The sequence below is a fragment of the Ochotona princeps genome, chromosome 17 (genome assembly GCF_030435755.1).
Source record: "Ochotona princeps isolate mOchPri1 chromosome 17, mOchPri1.hap1, whole genome shotgun sequence".
NCBI classification, from domain to species: Eukaryota; Metazoa; Chordata; class Mammalia; order Lagomorpha; family Ochotonidae; genus Ochotona; species Ochotona princeps.
The window spans coordinates 27919758-27932474 of record NC_080848.1 but is presented as its reverse complement, the minus strand read 5'-3'; the positions used below and the strand labels follow the sequence as shown (position 1 = coordinate 27932474).

Here is a 12717-nt window from a genome sequence, read left to right as displayed (position 1 = left end):
CAGTCCTGGCTATTGTGAGTTTACAGGGAGTGGACAGTGAAGCAGTTCAGAGTTTTCTATCTCTAATAAATAAATAAATAAATAAAGAAAGAAAGAAAGAAAGAAAGAAAGAAAGAAAGAAAGAAAGAAAGAAAGAAAGAAAAAGAAATATTAAAAGAATATATGAACAGGAAACCCACTTGCTGGATATGAGCATTATTTGGCCCATTGATGAATTCTTCTAACTCTGCAAGACGGTTTGTTTTAGCCAGTGCAAATATCAATTCTGTCTCCACATAGGACTCTCGAGCCTTCTTACGGGCCATCTGCAGATACTTCACCAATTCTTCCCAGTTTCCTACAAACAGAAAAAATAAATTCAAGCACTAGCATCCAAGCATATTTTATCACCCAAGAAAATAACTATTGCTTCAAATTGCCTTTTCAAGGAAACATGAGACAATGATAAATGTAAACCATGAAATGTATCTAAAATTCTAAAGATCCTATAAAATTTCCATATTATCACTGACACCTATCAAATTCATGAAATGAAACATATCTTCACCTAGATTAAGATGGAAACCTCTATGTTTTTCAGAATTCAACTCCTGAATCAAAATAAAAAGATAACACTAAATCAATCTCAAACACACCAAGGTAACATCTCATACCGCTTGTATTGGCAGCCTGAACAACTTCCATGTATGATGAAGGATCATCAGCCTTAATGTAAGAATCAATGGCTTCTTTGACCATTCCTTTCTGCAACTGGGCTTTTGCAAGTTGACTCCAGACTGCAGGTTCATTGCAGCGCTCAGCAAACTCATAAGCCCGATCCAGGTTTCCAATATGTTCAATCAAAACCTAGGAAAGCCATTTTAAAATTATAATTACAGTAAAACGAGACCTATACAAAACAATTATTTAGGCTGCTGGCACTGTATTGCCTTTTTACTCCATAACAATCAATTATGCCTGACCTCAAAGGCCAATGCATACTTTGAATCCAAAGAAGGAATTACACTAATTCAATTCACATGGAATCTGAGCAGATACCTGCACTGCTGAAGTATTGACATCAAATTTCCGGAATATGGCAAAGGCTTCTTCAAACAGCTCATTACTGATGGCGATATTGGCAATATCTGGTGCATCATAATTATCCAGGCGGTTAATATATTCCATAACACGTGTACGATCAGCCTTAATTGCAGTGAGAATGAGGAGATTTTGCAAATTCCTATAATAATTAAAAAAACATACTGTTTCTTCTCCACGAGAACATTAACTGGTAGATGACAGAGTATAGCAGGACAGTCTGGAGGCCCTGGAATGGGAGGCCACAGAGCATGTGGGGGCGAAGTTGAGGACACCGAGTGCGTCCTTGTCACCAAGCTAGGCCCCTGGTAAAGGACATGAAGATCAAGCCCCTGGAGGACATCAATCTCTTCTCTCCACCCTGCAAGAGATGTCCTGGGGGAAAACTCAACGATCTCTCAATGATGAAGTTTTGACAATCTGCCTGGGCAAAAGCACACACACAGTGGGCAGAGAATCAGCTTCTAGGGACTTTTCACCACCAGGGCCAACAATGGCTATGTCAACCTGCATCCAAGTGGTCACCACCATTATGGCCAAGCTCTCTGTTATTCCAACGCAAAGAAGTTACTGGGGAAACAAAATGGGTAAGGCCTATGCTATGTTTATAAGGTGACTGGATGCTATGGCTCTGGGCTGTTGTGCCCCAGACCTGCCCCCAGGGGCACCTGGGTTCACCTTGGTCCTGATCACTCAAGAAGCATCTGCTGATGGCTGATACTGATGCCTATCATCACCTGAGCAACTTTGTCAAGGCCACCTTTGATGACATCTCTAAGACCTTCAGCTACTGGACCCATTACCCTTGGAAAAAAAACTGCATTCACCCCAATTCTCCTTACAAGGAATTCTCCAACCACCTTGTAAAGACCAACACCAGAGTGTCTGTGCAGAGTTCTCAGGTTCTAGCTGAGGCTACAATATAGAATTTTACACAAGAAAAATAGAGTGAATTAAGAAAAGGAAGGAGAAGGGTGAGGAGTGGGAAGGAGACATTTAAATGCAGTATTTAAAAAATTTGGGGGAATAAATATCAGGTATAGCTACAGAAGGGGCTTTATCTCAAGAACCTGATGGGAAGAGTATTACCAGAGAAATCAACTTTCTCTAAAGTCTCCCTGTTCATTCCCCAAACTAACATGTCAAAATTGAAGACTGAATTAAAAATGAATCCTCTGATTGCATACCTATGTTCACTGAACACAGAGTTATCGAGGACTATTTTTTCCAGGAGTTCAATGAGTTCATTAGGAAGGTCTGCAGTCATGAAGGCCTTGACAGTTACTGACACTTCTTCAGGGTCCTGAGTCTCCGACAAGGCTGTCTGCACAACCTACCGAAAACACATAAGGAATAAGGAGTGATTATTAGAAAATGTTATCTAGTAAGAGCAATTTAGCCTTTCACTAAAAAAACCTGAAATATGTAGAAATGAATGGAAGAAATACATTTAAATTTAGTGCTCTGTGTGAATGTGTATTAAAATGTAGTTCTATGCTTCTACAAAATTACCCTAACTGTAAAATCTTTTCTGATTGATGTATTATCCATACTAATACTCATGATTATCATTTCAGTAGGTATATATAATTCAATTTTGGAGATACAGAATTATAAAATGAGTAACCCCTTTTTTATCAGCTATTTGTATAGTGCTCAGATGTAAAATGAGTATCACTTTCAAGAATCTCATCTACTTAGGAATATTCTTTGGAAATGGTTCCTAGGAGAGAAATAAATAATTAATAGCTTTTTATCTGTTCTTCTCCAAGATATTTTAGTTATACCTTTATCAAGAGATTTTAACAATTATAGTAACCCACAAGTTTTAGAAATTTAAAAAATGCACTTTGAATTTTACAAAGGTACCAAAACAGTTTATCTCATTTGCAACTTCATATCTTTAATGATATTCAGCATTATCCACTTGGTCTTTTGTATTTTCACTTAGCAATTCTTATCTTTATTGTCTTGATTTTTTCTGATAAATTTACCTGAAATTCAGGTAATAATAATTCACAATTTTTATTTTCCATTTAACTATGATGGACTAAGAGTTTATATAACTGAACTATGTCTTGGCAAATATTTTATTTTTCTTTATGTAATACACATACATAATTATATAAATTTACCTAGATTTATATGTAATTTTTATTTTCTTCTTCTTTGTTTTTTGTTTCACAGTTAATTAATATCCATCTGAGTACAATGAGTTAGTCATAGTCAGAAAGAGGAATCCAACACTTCTGCCAGTTTACCTGGTCAATGAGTGGCCTCCTGTAGGGATTGCTTTCCAGGAGCACACTACCCCACAACTCTGGATCCTTTCGACGTACCAGGTAGCGAGAAAGGCTTTTGAAGAGAGAATTCTCATTGCAAACCTAAGAAAAGATTAATTTCAAGGTTAAAAGTAAAGATTTTTGGAAGCAATGAATTCACCCAATTTTCCCTGAACCTTGATCCTTTCCACCCTGATCAACCATTTTAAAAAATAAAAAATAATATTGCAAAAAGTACAGATTTTAAGTGACTTTCATTTTAAATGCTATTTCCTGTCACTTAAACAATGCTTATTATTTTACAGGAAAAGAAATTCATTACTTTCACACATAATCTTTTAAGCCACATGCTGATTTTTCCAGTAACATTCAACCAAAAGAAAAAACAAATGCTTGCTACCTGGAGGTGTTTGAAAAGCTCCCTGCGACAAGCATTGTGGCACAGCCTACAGTGCCAGCATCCCACTGGCTCCACATCAGAGCCATTCCCTGTGAATGAGCCTGAGAAAGTGGTGAAGGATGTCACAAGTCACTGGGTTCCTGCACAAATGTGGGAGACCCAAAAGATGCTCCTGGCTTTGTCCTGACCCAGCTCCAGCCACTATGGCTATTTGGAGAATGAATCAGAGGGTGGAGAACACTCCATCTTCTCCCTCTGTAATACTGTATTTCAAATTAATAATAAACAAACAGTTGCCCAACGTAGCCCTACTCCAGGGAGATGTTTACTCATGCCCCAGTCCGGCTTTAGTTTTCATTACAGAGGCTTTGTGAAATCCTACAAAAGTCGGATTAGGTGAGCTTATCTTTTCTGCTATCTTTTTAGTGTTTTGCTAGCTATTCTTGGATTTACTCTCCATATATAGGAATATACATACAAACGAATATAAGTACACATGCACATTCCTGGCTCTGACCACTGAAAGATCCTAGAAGCAAATATACTTAGAGCTTAGGCTGAGTTATTTAAATTTTTGAAATTATTGTATTTGAAAGACAAAGAGATAAAGGAGAAAGACCACACATTCACTGATTTACTCCCCAAATAGTCACTTCAACCAGGGCTGATCCACACTAAAGCCAGGAGCTTTAATTCTGGTCTCCCTCAGGAATGGCAGAAGACCCAGTAATTGGGCAATCTTCAGTTTATTTTAGACACATCAGCAGGGAGCTTGATCAGAAGCAAAGCAGCTGGAATACAAATCAGCCCTCCAACATGAGATGCCAGTGTTGGAAGCAGCAGCTTAACATGCTCTGCCACAATGCTGGCCCCAGGTATTATTGGATCACTAACACTATGTCTCACTAAAAGGGATCAGAGTCCCTAGGAGAAATGGTCAATGGAAGTGTGCAAAGAATAATGAAATCATGACACAGAAACTACACTGAAGTTTCCATCAGCCAAAAAAAAAAAATTTTATGAAAATAAACAATTTTAACCCTCTGATAACAAGCAAGAATCCATGACTAAGAATACAAAATGCTAAGTGATCAATGTGGAGTAGAAAATTTGTAATTTGCAACAAATATATTAAGGACAGTTTAAGTAGAAATCAATCAATACATATTATATTGGAGAATATTAGCATGATCTCAAGTATCTTCACATAACTTCAAGAGGAAAAATAGTAATTATGTAATGGAGTAATTGTACAACTTAAAAACAGATTACGGACAAATGAATACCATGTTCCTCTCTGGATTTAACAATGTAAGTCAAAGCAGCTCTTAAGCAGCATTCTAGATAGAAATAATTTAATATAAACACACACACACTCCAAAACACACTGCATTTTGCTTTGTTCTTAAGAGACTTCAGGGATTGGCAGTGTGGTGTAGCGTATCTGTGATGCTGGCATCTCGTATGTGCCAGTTTGAGTCCCTGCTACTCTACTTCCCATCAAGTTCTCTGACAACAGCTTGGGAAAAGCAGCGAATGATGACCCAAGTGCCTGGGACCCTGACATCCACAAGAGACACCCAACCATCTGACGAAGACCTGTCTTTCCCTCCGTCTTTGTGCTCTTTCAAACAAACAAAAAAATCTTAATATTTATACTAAACACATAAACCTGGCAAATCCATAGATGGCATATTTTGATAGTTATCAGGAGCTAGCAGTGTGCAGTGTTAACTGTTAAAAGAACTTTTTTAAGATTTATTTATTTAAAATTCAGAGTTACAGAGAGATCTTCCGCCACTGTTCACTCCCCAGATGGCTGCAATGGTTTGGCTAACTCATACCCAACCAGGCACTTTATCCGAGTCTCTCATCTTTCTCTCTCTTTTTGTCCCCCCCAAGGCCATTAAGAGGAAGCTGGTACCCAAATGGGATGCCAGGGACAGAGACAAGTAGTTTTACCTGGTATAATCACAATGTCAATCCCTTAAGGAACATATCTTTTAGGTAGTTTCAAGAACACCTGTTAGGGTGAAGAAAACTTGGAACTAGATACAGGTTTAAATTCTACAACACTGCGTTGGTACTAGTAGCCACTGAATAATTCACTTTTAATTGCTCTCTTATGTAACAAATATTTAATCTCAGGGAAAAAAGGCTACAAATCAAAAATACCCTTTTTAGACTCCTAACATAGAACAGGTCTACACTGTTTTTCATGACAGATACATTTGTAAAAAAATTATTTTCACTTTTTCCAAGTGAAGCTCCAAAAATGCTCCATGTTACCTGAAACCACTCCAAGGTCTCAAAATTCAGTAGCCCAACAAAACAAGTCTTAAAAAGATGCACTCTTCTCTGCACATACTAAGTAGCACTTACGTTTATAAGCTCCAGATCACACTGGCCACGTTCATAAGCAACACAGGCCAGATGTGGGTCTCTCTTCTCACAATACTTTCCCACAACACGGCTGTCATAATAGGGATTTTCACGGAGGAATCTCTCTGGGTTGTTATTGCTGTCTATGTAGATTTTGGCTAACGCATTGTGAGTAGCAGGCTCTTCACACCCTTCATGAATTCGGGCCTCCAGCCAAGGCAGAAGCAGTTTCAATCTACCAAAAATAAAGACCATACGTACTGTTATTACTGTGAATAACATACTCTTTACTATTATTATTATTATGTATTTTTCTGAAAGTCAAAGCTACAGAGAAGATCTGAAAGTTCACTCCTCAAATGCCTTCAATGGCCAGGTCTGGGCCAGGCTGAAGCCAGGAACCAGGAGCTTCCTTTTGGACACAAACTGGCACCAAAATGGGCTGCCCACGTAGGAGGTGGTGGCTTTACCTGTTATGCTGCAGTGCCAGTCCCTGAAGATCATATTTTTGACATGCTATCTATATTAAATACCTTATAGTTAAACACGTTCACATAACTTTAAAAATTTTTTTCAGTTCATTTGAAATGCAGAGTTACAAGGTGAAGGGTCAGTACTGGACACAAAGAGATAGTAAGAGAGATTTTCTCTTCACTAATTCACTCCTCAAATGCCCACAAATCCAATAGGCCAGGAGCTACTTCCAGGTCTCCCATGTGGTTGCAGGGAACCAGGCACTTAGGCTATATTCCACTGCTTTTCCAGGCATATAAACAGAGAGCTAGATTGGACGTGGGGCAAGCAGGGAAGAAACAAGATCCCATATGGATGCTTCATTGCAGGGAGCGGCACAATCAACTATGCCACAGTTATTGCCTGAACATTATCTTTAATTCTCAATAATTCTATTACAAATTGGAAAACAGGATGCCGAAAAGGTTAAATGAATTTCCCAGGATTACAAAGACATATAAATGAAAACAGATTTGTGGTGGTGCTATAGAGAAGCAGGTAAAGCAAATGCCTGCAGAGCTGGTATCCCATAAGGGCCCCAGTTCAAGTCCCAGCTGTTCCATTTCCGATCCAGTTTTCTGATACTGCGGTGAAATCAACTGATAGAAGATCTCTCCCTTCTTCTCTGTAACTCTGCCTTTCAAATAAATTAGATTAGAAGATGTTCCTCTTTTAATGTTATACAAAACATACAGAATTTAGAAAAAATTATTTTAGTGGTACGATGGGGATGTGGTTATTATACAGGCCAAATTACCTGAGGCTTCTTTCAAATTTAACACAGTTAACATATAGCATTACTGACAGCTGAAGGGGATATAGTACCCTAAAGCTATGTTGAGAATACATGCTGGTAGCTTCAGAAATTCCAGTTTTAATAGTTATAGTTATCATGTCACCAAATGATATGAATTTGCTAACATATAGCTTATATTCCTATGATCCTGATAATCATGCTTCCTTAATTCATTGTTTAAAACATTTAAAAATAGCAAGAGTAAAACCATGTTTCATTACTTTGGCTATGAAATTCATATAGTTGTTACAAACATTCTCACTATGGGCACTGACTTTTTTTATAAAAGCAAAAATCAAGCTACGATGACATGTACAAGGCATGATTTGTCAGCTCAAAGTATGAAGATTAGCTATGTCTAGATGAATGAGTTAGATAACCTGAGCTTACTAACATTATTCAATATTTATTGACCAAATTATTATCTGTTTGAAATATGCAAAATTTTCTCATGTACTAAACATAACACAATTCAATCTGTTTCTAAATGTTAAATTATCATGACCTAAAATCACCAGAAACCAGGCTCAAACTTCTAAGTCTGTATTATAATGTAAATCTACTATACATAAATCCATGTTCGAAACATATTACAAACTCTGAATACTATTATTAGGCTATCTACACCAATTTCAGTTATAATTAAACCAATTAAATTTTCTTGATATTCTTTCATATAGCTAGTCTAACATGCCACTGTAATACTAACCTAGCAATCTCTTTTCCTGTATCAGCATTTCTCAAAGTTTAGCTAAAACAAAATATGTCTTACAAATTTTAAACGGCTTTATTCTATGTTCTACCATATTACTGGAAATTCATAATTCATACCACATAAGGTATTGCAAATTAACTGTGAGTTAGACCCAAAGTGGCATAAGAAATTCCTTTCCCTCTCAGGCTGAAAAACACACATTATCAGCAAACATAGTTATTAAATATACTATTATTATGCCTATCTTTTATAGAAGCTTATTATAATAGTTAACATTAAACCAATCTACATAGCTAAAATTATAAACATAGAAAACAGTGATCAACTAGGTTAACATATTTTCTACATCACAGCTATAGTATTTCAGGAAACATTCTTTTCAGGTATTATCAACTAGCCACTGAAGTTAGGTATCTCTAGGGAACTATTCTCCATGCACTACTGAGGAACTATGAGGTAACTGATCCACTGTATTTTGTTGTTATTTATACCAAGAAAGACTACTCATTTATCCTAATAACTAAGATTAAAACAGTACTACACCTGTTTCTTTTTTCGACCTCAGCAACAAGCTCATCAGTAGAGAATTGACCTCTTACAACAAGAATCAAGTTTTTAATGACATCCTCAGAGCAGTCAACATCAAGTAATCCTCCAATAACTACAGGAAGTCGACTTGGGTTCACCTATGGTCAAAAAGAGGGGCACAAATAAAAGAGGAGTTTTAAAAATTAAAATTCATTTCCTTTAGCTTTTAGCATCAGTAAAACAACCAAATTTGCAACCAGACATGGGAATTCAGCAGGAAACTCAGGTTACAACAGTATACAATAAATACCAGAAGCACATATACTGATCTTCCCTGCTGGCTGGTGAGACTTGTTACCCTAGACATTGTTCCTAACAATAAATATGTCCAAGGAAGTTACAAAGAATGAGAACGGAATACTGTCTTGTCTGGAGTACTTCCATAGCTAGAAGGAAAAGTTCCTCATACCTACAGGATAGTTCAAGGCCTTTATACAGTATCTTCAAGTTCCGAGGTCATGCATCTTTTTCAGCAACAGCAGTTGCTGAAATACTTTACATACTTGACCTTCAAGTTAATTTTAATAAAAAAGAAGATTCTATTGGGAAAGAACAATTTTTAAAGCTATTATAGCAAACCACTGTTATTGGGCACAAGATATTCAAAAGATAAAATTCTTGGAATGTAAGAATAAAACCCAAGAGTCTATCTTTAAATGATCTAAATGCTACTTACCTTCTGTACATATATCTCTATATACTTTTGAAGATTATTTCTGTATAAGTAAAGCACCAAATCATGCACAAAGTCAAATCGATCACACACAATGATAAGTGGTAACTGATCTGTTAGTTTTGCTTCCTAGAAAAAGAACAAATATAAAGAAGCCTTAATTTCTGCTTGTATGAGGTATAAAACTTACGTAAACTATGAAAATTTGTGCTATTCTATAGGGAGAGGCTCACAGAAGCTTGTCCCAAAACCCAAGTGTGCACAACCCATTCTCCTTACATTTTTGTTGCATAATAAAGATTCATGCAGAAAAGTTAAGTCCTGCTCACATATGCTTTTTATCAAAAAGTAATAAAAAAAATTGTGAGCTACCAGTACCACTCCGGTTATAAAATCACTGCATCAGGACTGGTATAACAACATTTCAAGTAAATTTAGTGGTAAATTAGTAACTAGAGCCACAATGCCAGAAATATGGCATAAGTAACTCATATTTCTTTCAGACTAAAAATTTCTTTTCTCCCCTCCCCATTTCCAATCTATAGTCAGCTTTTAATATCAAATATAAACAAAGCCAGTTAGGAACAGCATGAGGATAATGGCATGAATTAAATATAGCATACATTGCTATGTAAGAGAAAAGCCAGGAAAAAAAAAGCACTTTAAAGAAACAATTGCTTTTACAATTACAAATATCAAACTACAATCCTACTCATAGACTGACACAGAAGATGTTACAAACAGATAGGTAAAACCTGTACTGGGCATTTACCTGATACAAGTCCTGTTACATTCCACAGACATAACGCACAGCACAAAAAACAACAGTTTCCATCAGGAATTCATTTATACACAGGACAGTATTTCTCAAGAAATGATTCCTCTATACCAGCCTACTAAGGTAAAAGAACTAAGAACAGGACTTTTCCCAATGACAGCCCAGATTAGAATAAAATGATTCTTAAAGATTCATAAAGACACCGAATTAAAATTAATACATGAATATTAGTCAATGATGTTTTCATGGCAGAAAACTGAGCAAAAAATATCTGAGCTATGCTCAATTTTAAAAACAGCTGTAAATCTGAAATTAAGTCCAGCTTCAGATTTTTCATATTAAAGAAAATCTAAACCAATATTTGTTCAATATTGTGGAAACTCTGTACTACAAGCTGCTACAATCCTTTCTAGAAAAAAAGTCTGCAGTTTGCTATGCTAAAAACTTCAATGTGGCAAGTTTTTCCAACTAATGAATATCAAATAATTGATAAAACAGCACATTGGTTTTTTTCCTTATTGTCTGATATACACATAAAATATATTATTTTATCACTTAAGGGAAAAGCATTCTTTTAAGTAATTTATCATTAATAATTATATTCACACGTATGGGTATTTATGACAACTGGAACAATGATGACAAACTGCATTCCAACAGAAAATCTGAAAAAAATAGTTAAATCCAGGATATTTTCTTGACTATCTACATGTGCAACATGGTTTGAGACATGAAAGTAATATTAACATTGTAAATTTTTTACTGAATGGTTATGCAGTCTTTAGTTATAACAGTTAAATATTTTAAGCCCAAATTGAAATTAGGTAGACACATTCAGAGGTTTTCTTAAACATGAATTTGTCCATTTAACAAATTTTTATTGAATACCTATATACCAGAGCCCATTCTTAGCAGTGAAGATATAGCAGGGACCAAAAAGTAAGCAGTGTCCATTCCCTCAAGGGACATATGATCTAACAGAAGAGACAATGTCTACTATGACAGTTGTTCAATAAAAGGCAAGAGAACAGGAAGGTGAGAAGGTAACAGTTCTATTTTCTATAAGATAACTTGAGACATCCCTCCTATGACATCTTAGCAGAAATGTAAAGAAGGTATGAAGGTATGAGAGAAAAGTTGCCCAGGGCATAAGCAAAGTCTTGGGGCAGGAAGGGGTTGTGGAAATTAAGGCATCAGTGGCTGAAGCAAAACCAGCAGCGAAAGAATATTAACAACAAGATCAAAGGTAACAAGGGGCAAAACATGAGTCTCAAGACCAGTTCCACACTGTGAACAAAGAATTGCAATTCCAGAAGCTTAGGGCAGGATTCAAATGATGCTTAAATGACAACGCTTCATCATTTTGTTTTTGTATCCCTTGAGGTTAGTACATGACTGGCATTCAGATACTGAAGATTAGTTTCAGAAAGATACATCATGATCAACAAAGTTTACATATACTGCCAATTATAATTCACTAATACCTAAAAATTACCTTTAACAAAGGCAATTATTAAGCAGCACTGCAGCTACTACTAGAGATCAACAGATAACTAAGTAAATGGCTTTCTATATTCATTCTGAGTAAGAAATTAATGAAAACAAGAGCATCAGTAGAGGTCTTAGGTTATTTAAACACAAGATACTAGATTCTTCCTTAATTCAGACTTAATATTCGTTCGAAGAATCAGGAACAACTTAAAACCAAAAAGACACAAAAGGACCGTATAGGAAAAAAAATATAGACAAGTCCACTGTATTATCAAAAGCCATCAAAACAGCTTATTAATAATGGTTACCACTGAAATATCGCAAGTACACAAGGTACTTGTTAAACACAATTTATGACAGAAGAAACTGAGGCAGATCAGTTAACTTTCCTGAAATATTAACTAGACATATACTGAAAGAATAAATGATGAATAATTCAAAGAAACAGAATTCAAGACAGGTGGGACTAGCTCAAAAGCTCACCTAATATATTTCAAACTTGTACCTAATCCACAAATGTGAAGAGGAATCTTCATTGCTTAGATGCTATGTGATAGACAATGCATGGCAAGAACATTCTAGTATCCAAAGGATTTTTTCCTCAATATTAAGAGTATCATAATAAACCAGTAAGTTTCTGCTTTACATACATACAACTCAAATACGAAAGATCCAAGACTAAAGAAATTGTAACTGAAGTATAAAAGCTAAAAACTTAATAGAAACAAAGATAAATCAGCTAAGAATCTGTATTTTTTTTTTAAAGCAAAACAGTAAAGTTATGCAAAAGAGGAAGTTAACTAGTGTCATAGGTACACTAGCCAAGCATAGAGAAATATTTCTCATTTGGAGGGTTTTTCCCCCAACAACCAAAGCTTTTGGATCAAAGTACATATCAGCCAAGTTACCCAGAAAATTCATGATGGTCAAGACATTATAAAGCCACTAGAACCATTAAAGGTAGTAAATTCTTCAAAAAGCCAATTTGCAAACAAAAATGCACGTTATTTCCAGATGAT

At 35.8% G+C, this 12717-nt stretch overlaps 1 protein-coding gene across 2 annotated transcripts in view; it reads right to left on the bottom strand.

Annotated features, from left to right (window-relative positions):
* The window catches only part of CLTC (clathrin heavy chain), a 70704-nt gene that overhangs the window by 12811 nt on the left and 45176 nt on the right, over nt 1–12717 (bottom strand). For both annotated transcript variants that reach the window (XM_036496157.2, XM_004590967.3), the window contains exons 15-22: nt 9433–9558; nt 8712–8854; nt 6145–6379; nt 3342–3464; nt 2268–2413; nt 1039–1222; nt 654–846; nt 180–337 (exon numbers count right to left, since the gene is read on the bottom strand). In XM_036496157.2, coding sequence (XP_036352050.1) covers nt 180–337; nt 654–846; nt 1039–1222; nt 2268–2413; nt 3342–3464; nt 6145–6379; nt 8712–8854; nt 9433–9558 — 1308 coding nt within the window. The remainder of the gene's footprint in view (nt 1–179; nt 338–653; nt 847–1038; nt 1223–2267; nt 2414–3341; nt 3465–6144; nt 6380–8711; nt 8855–9432; nt 9559–12717) is intronic.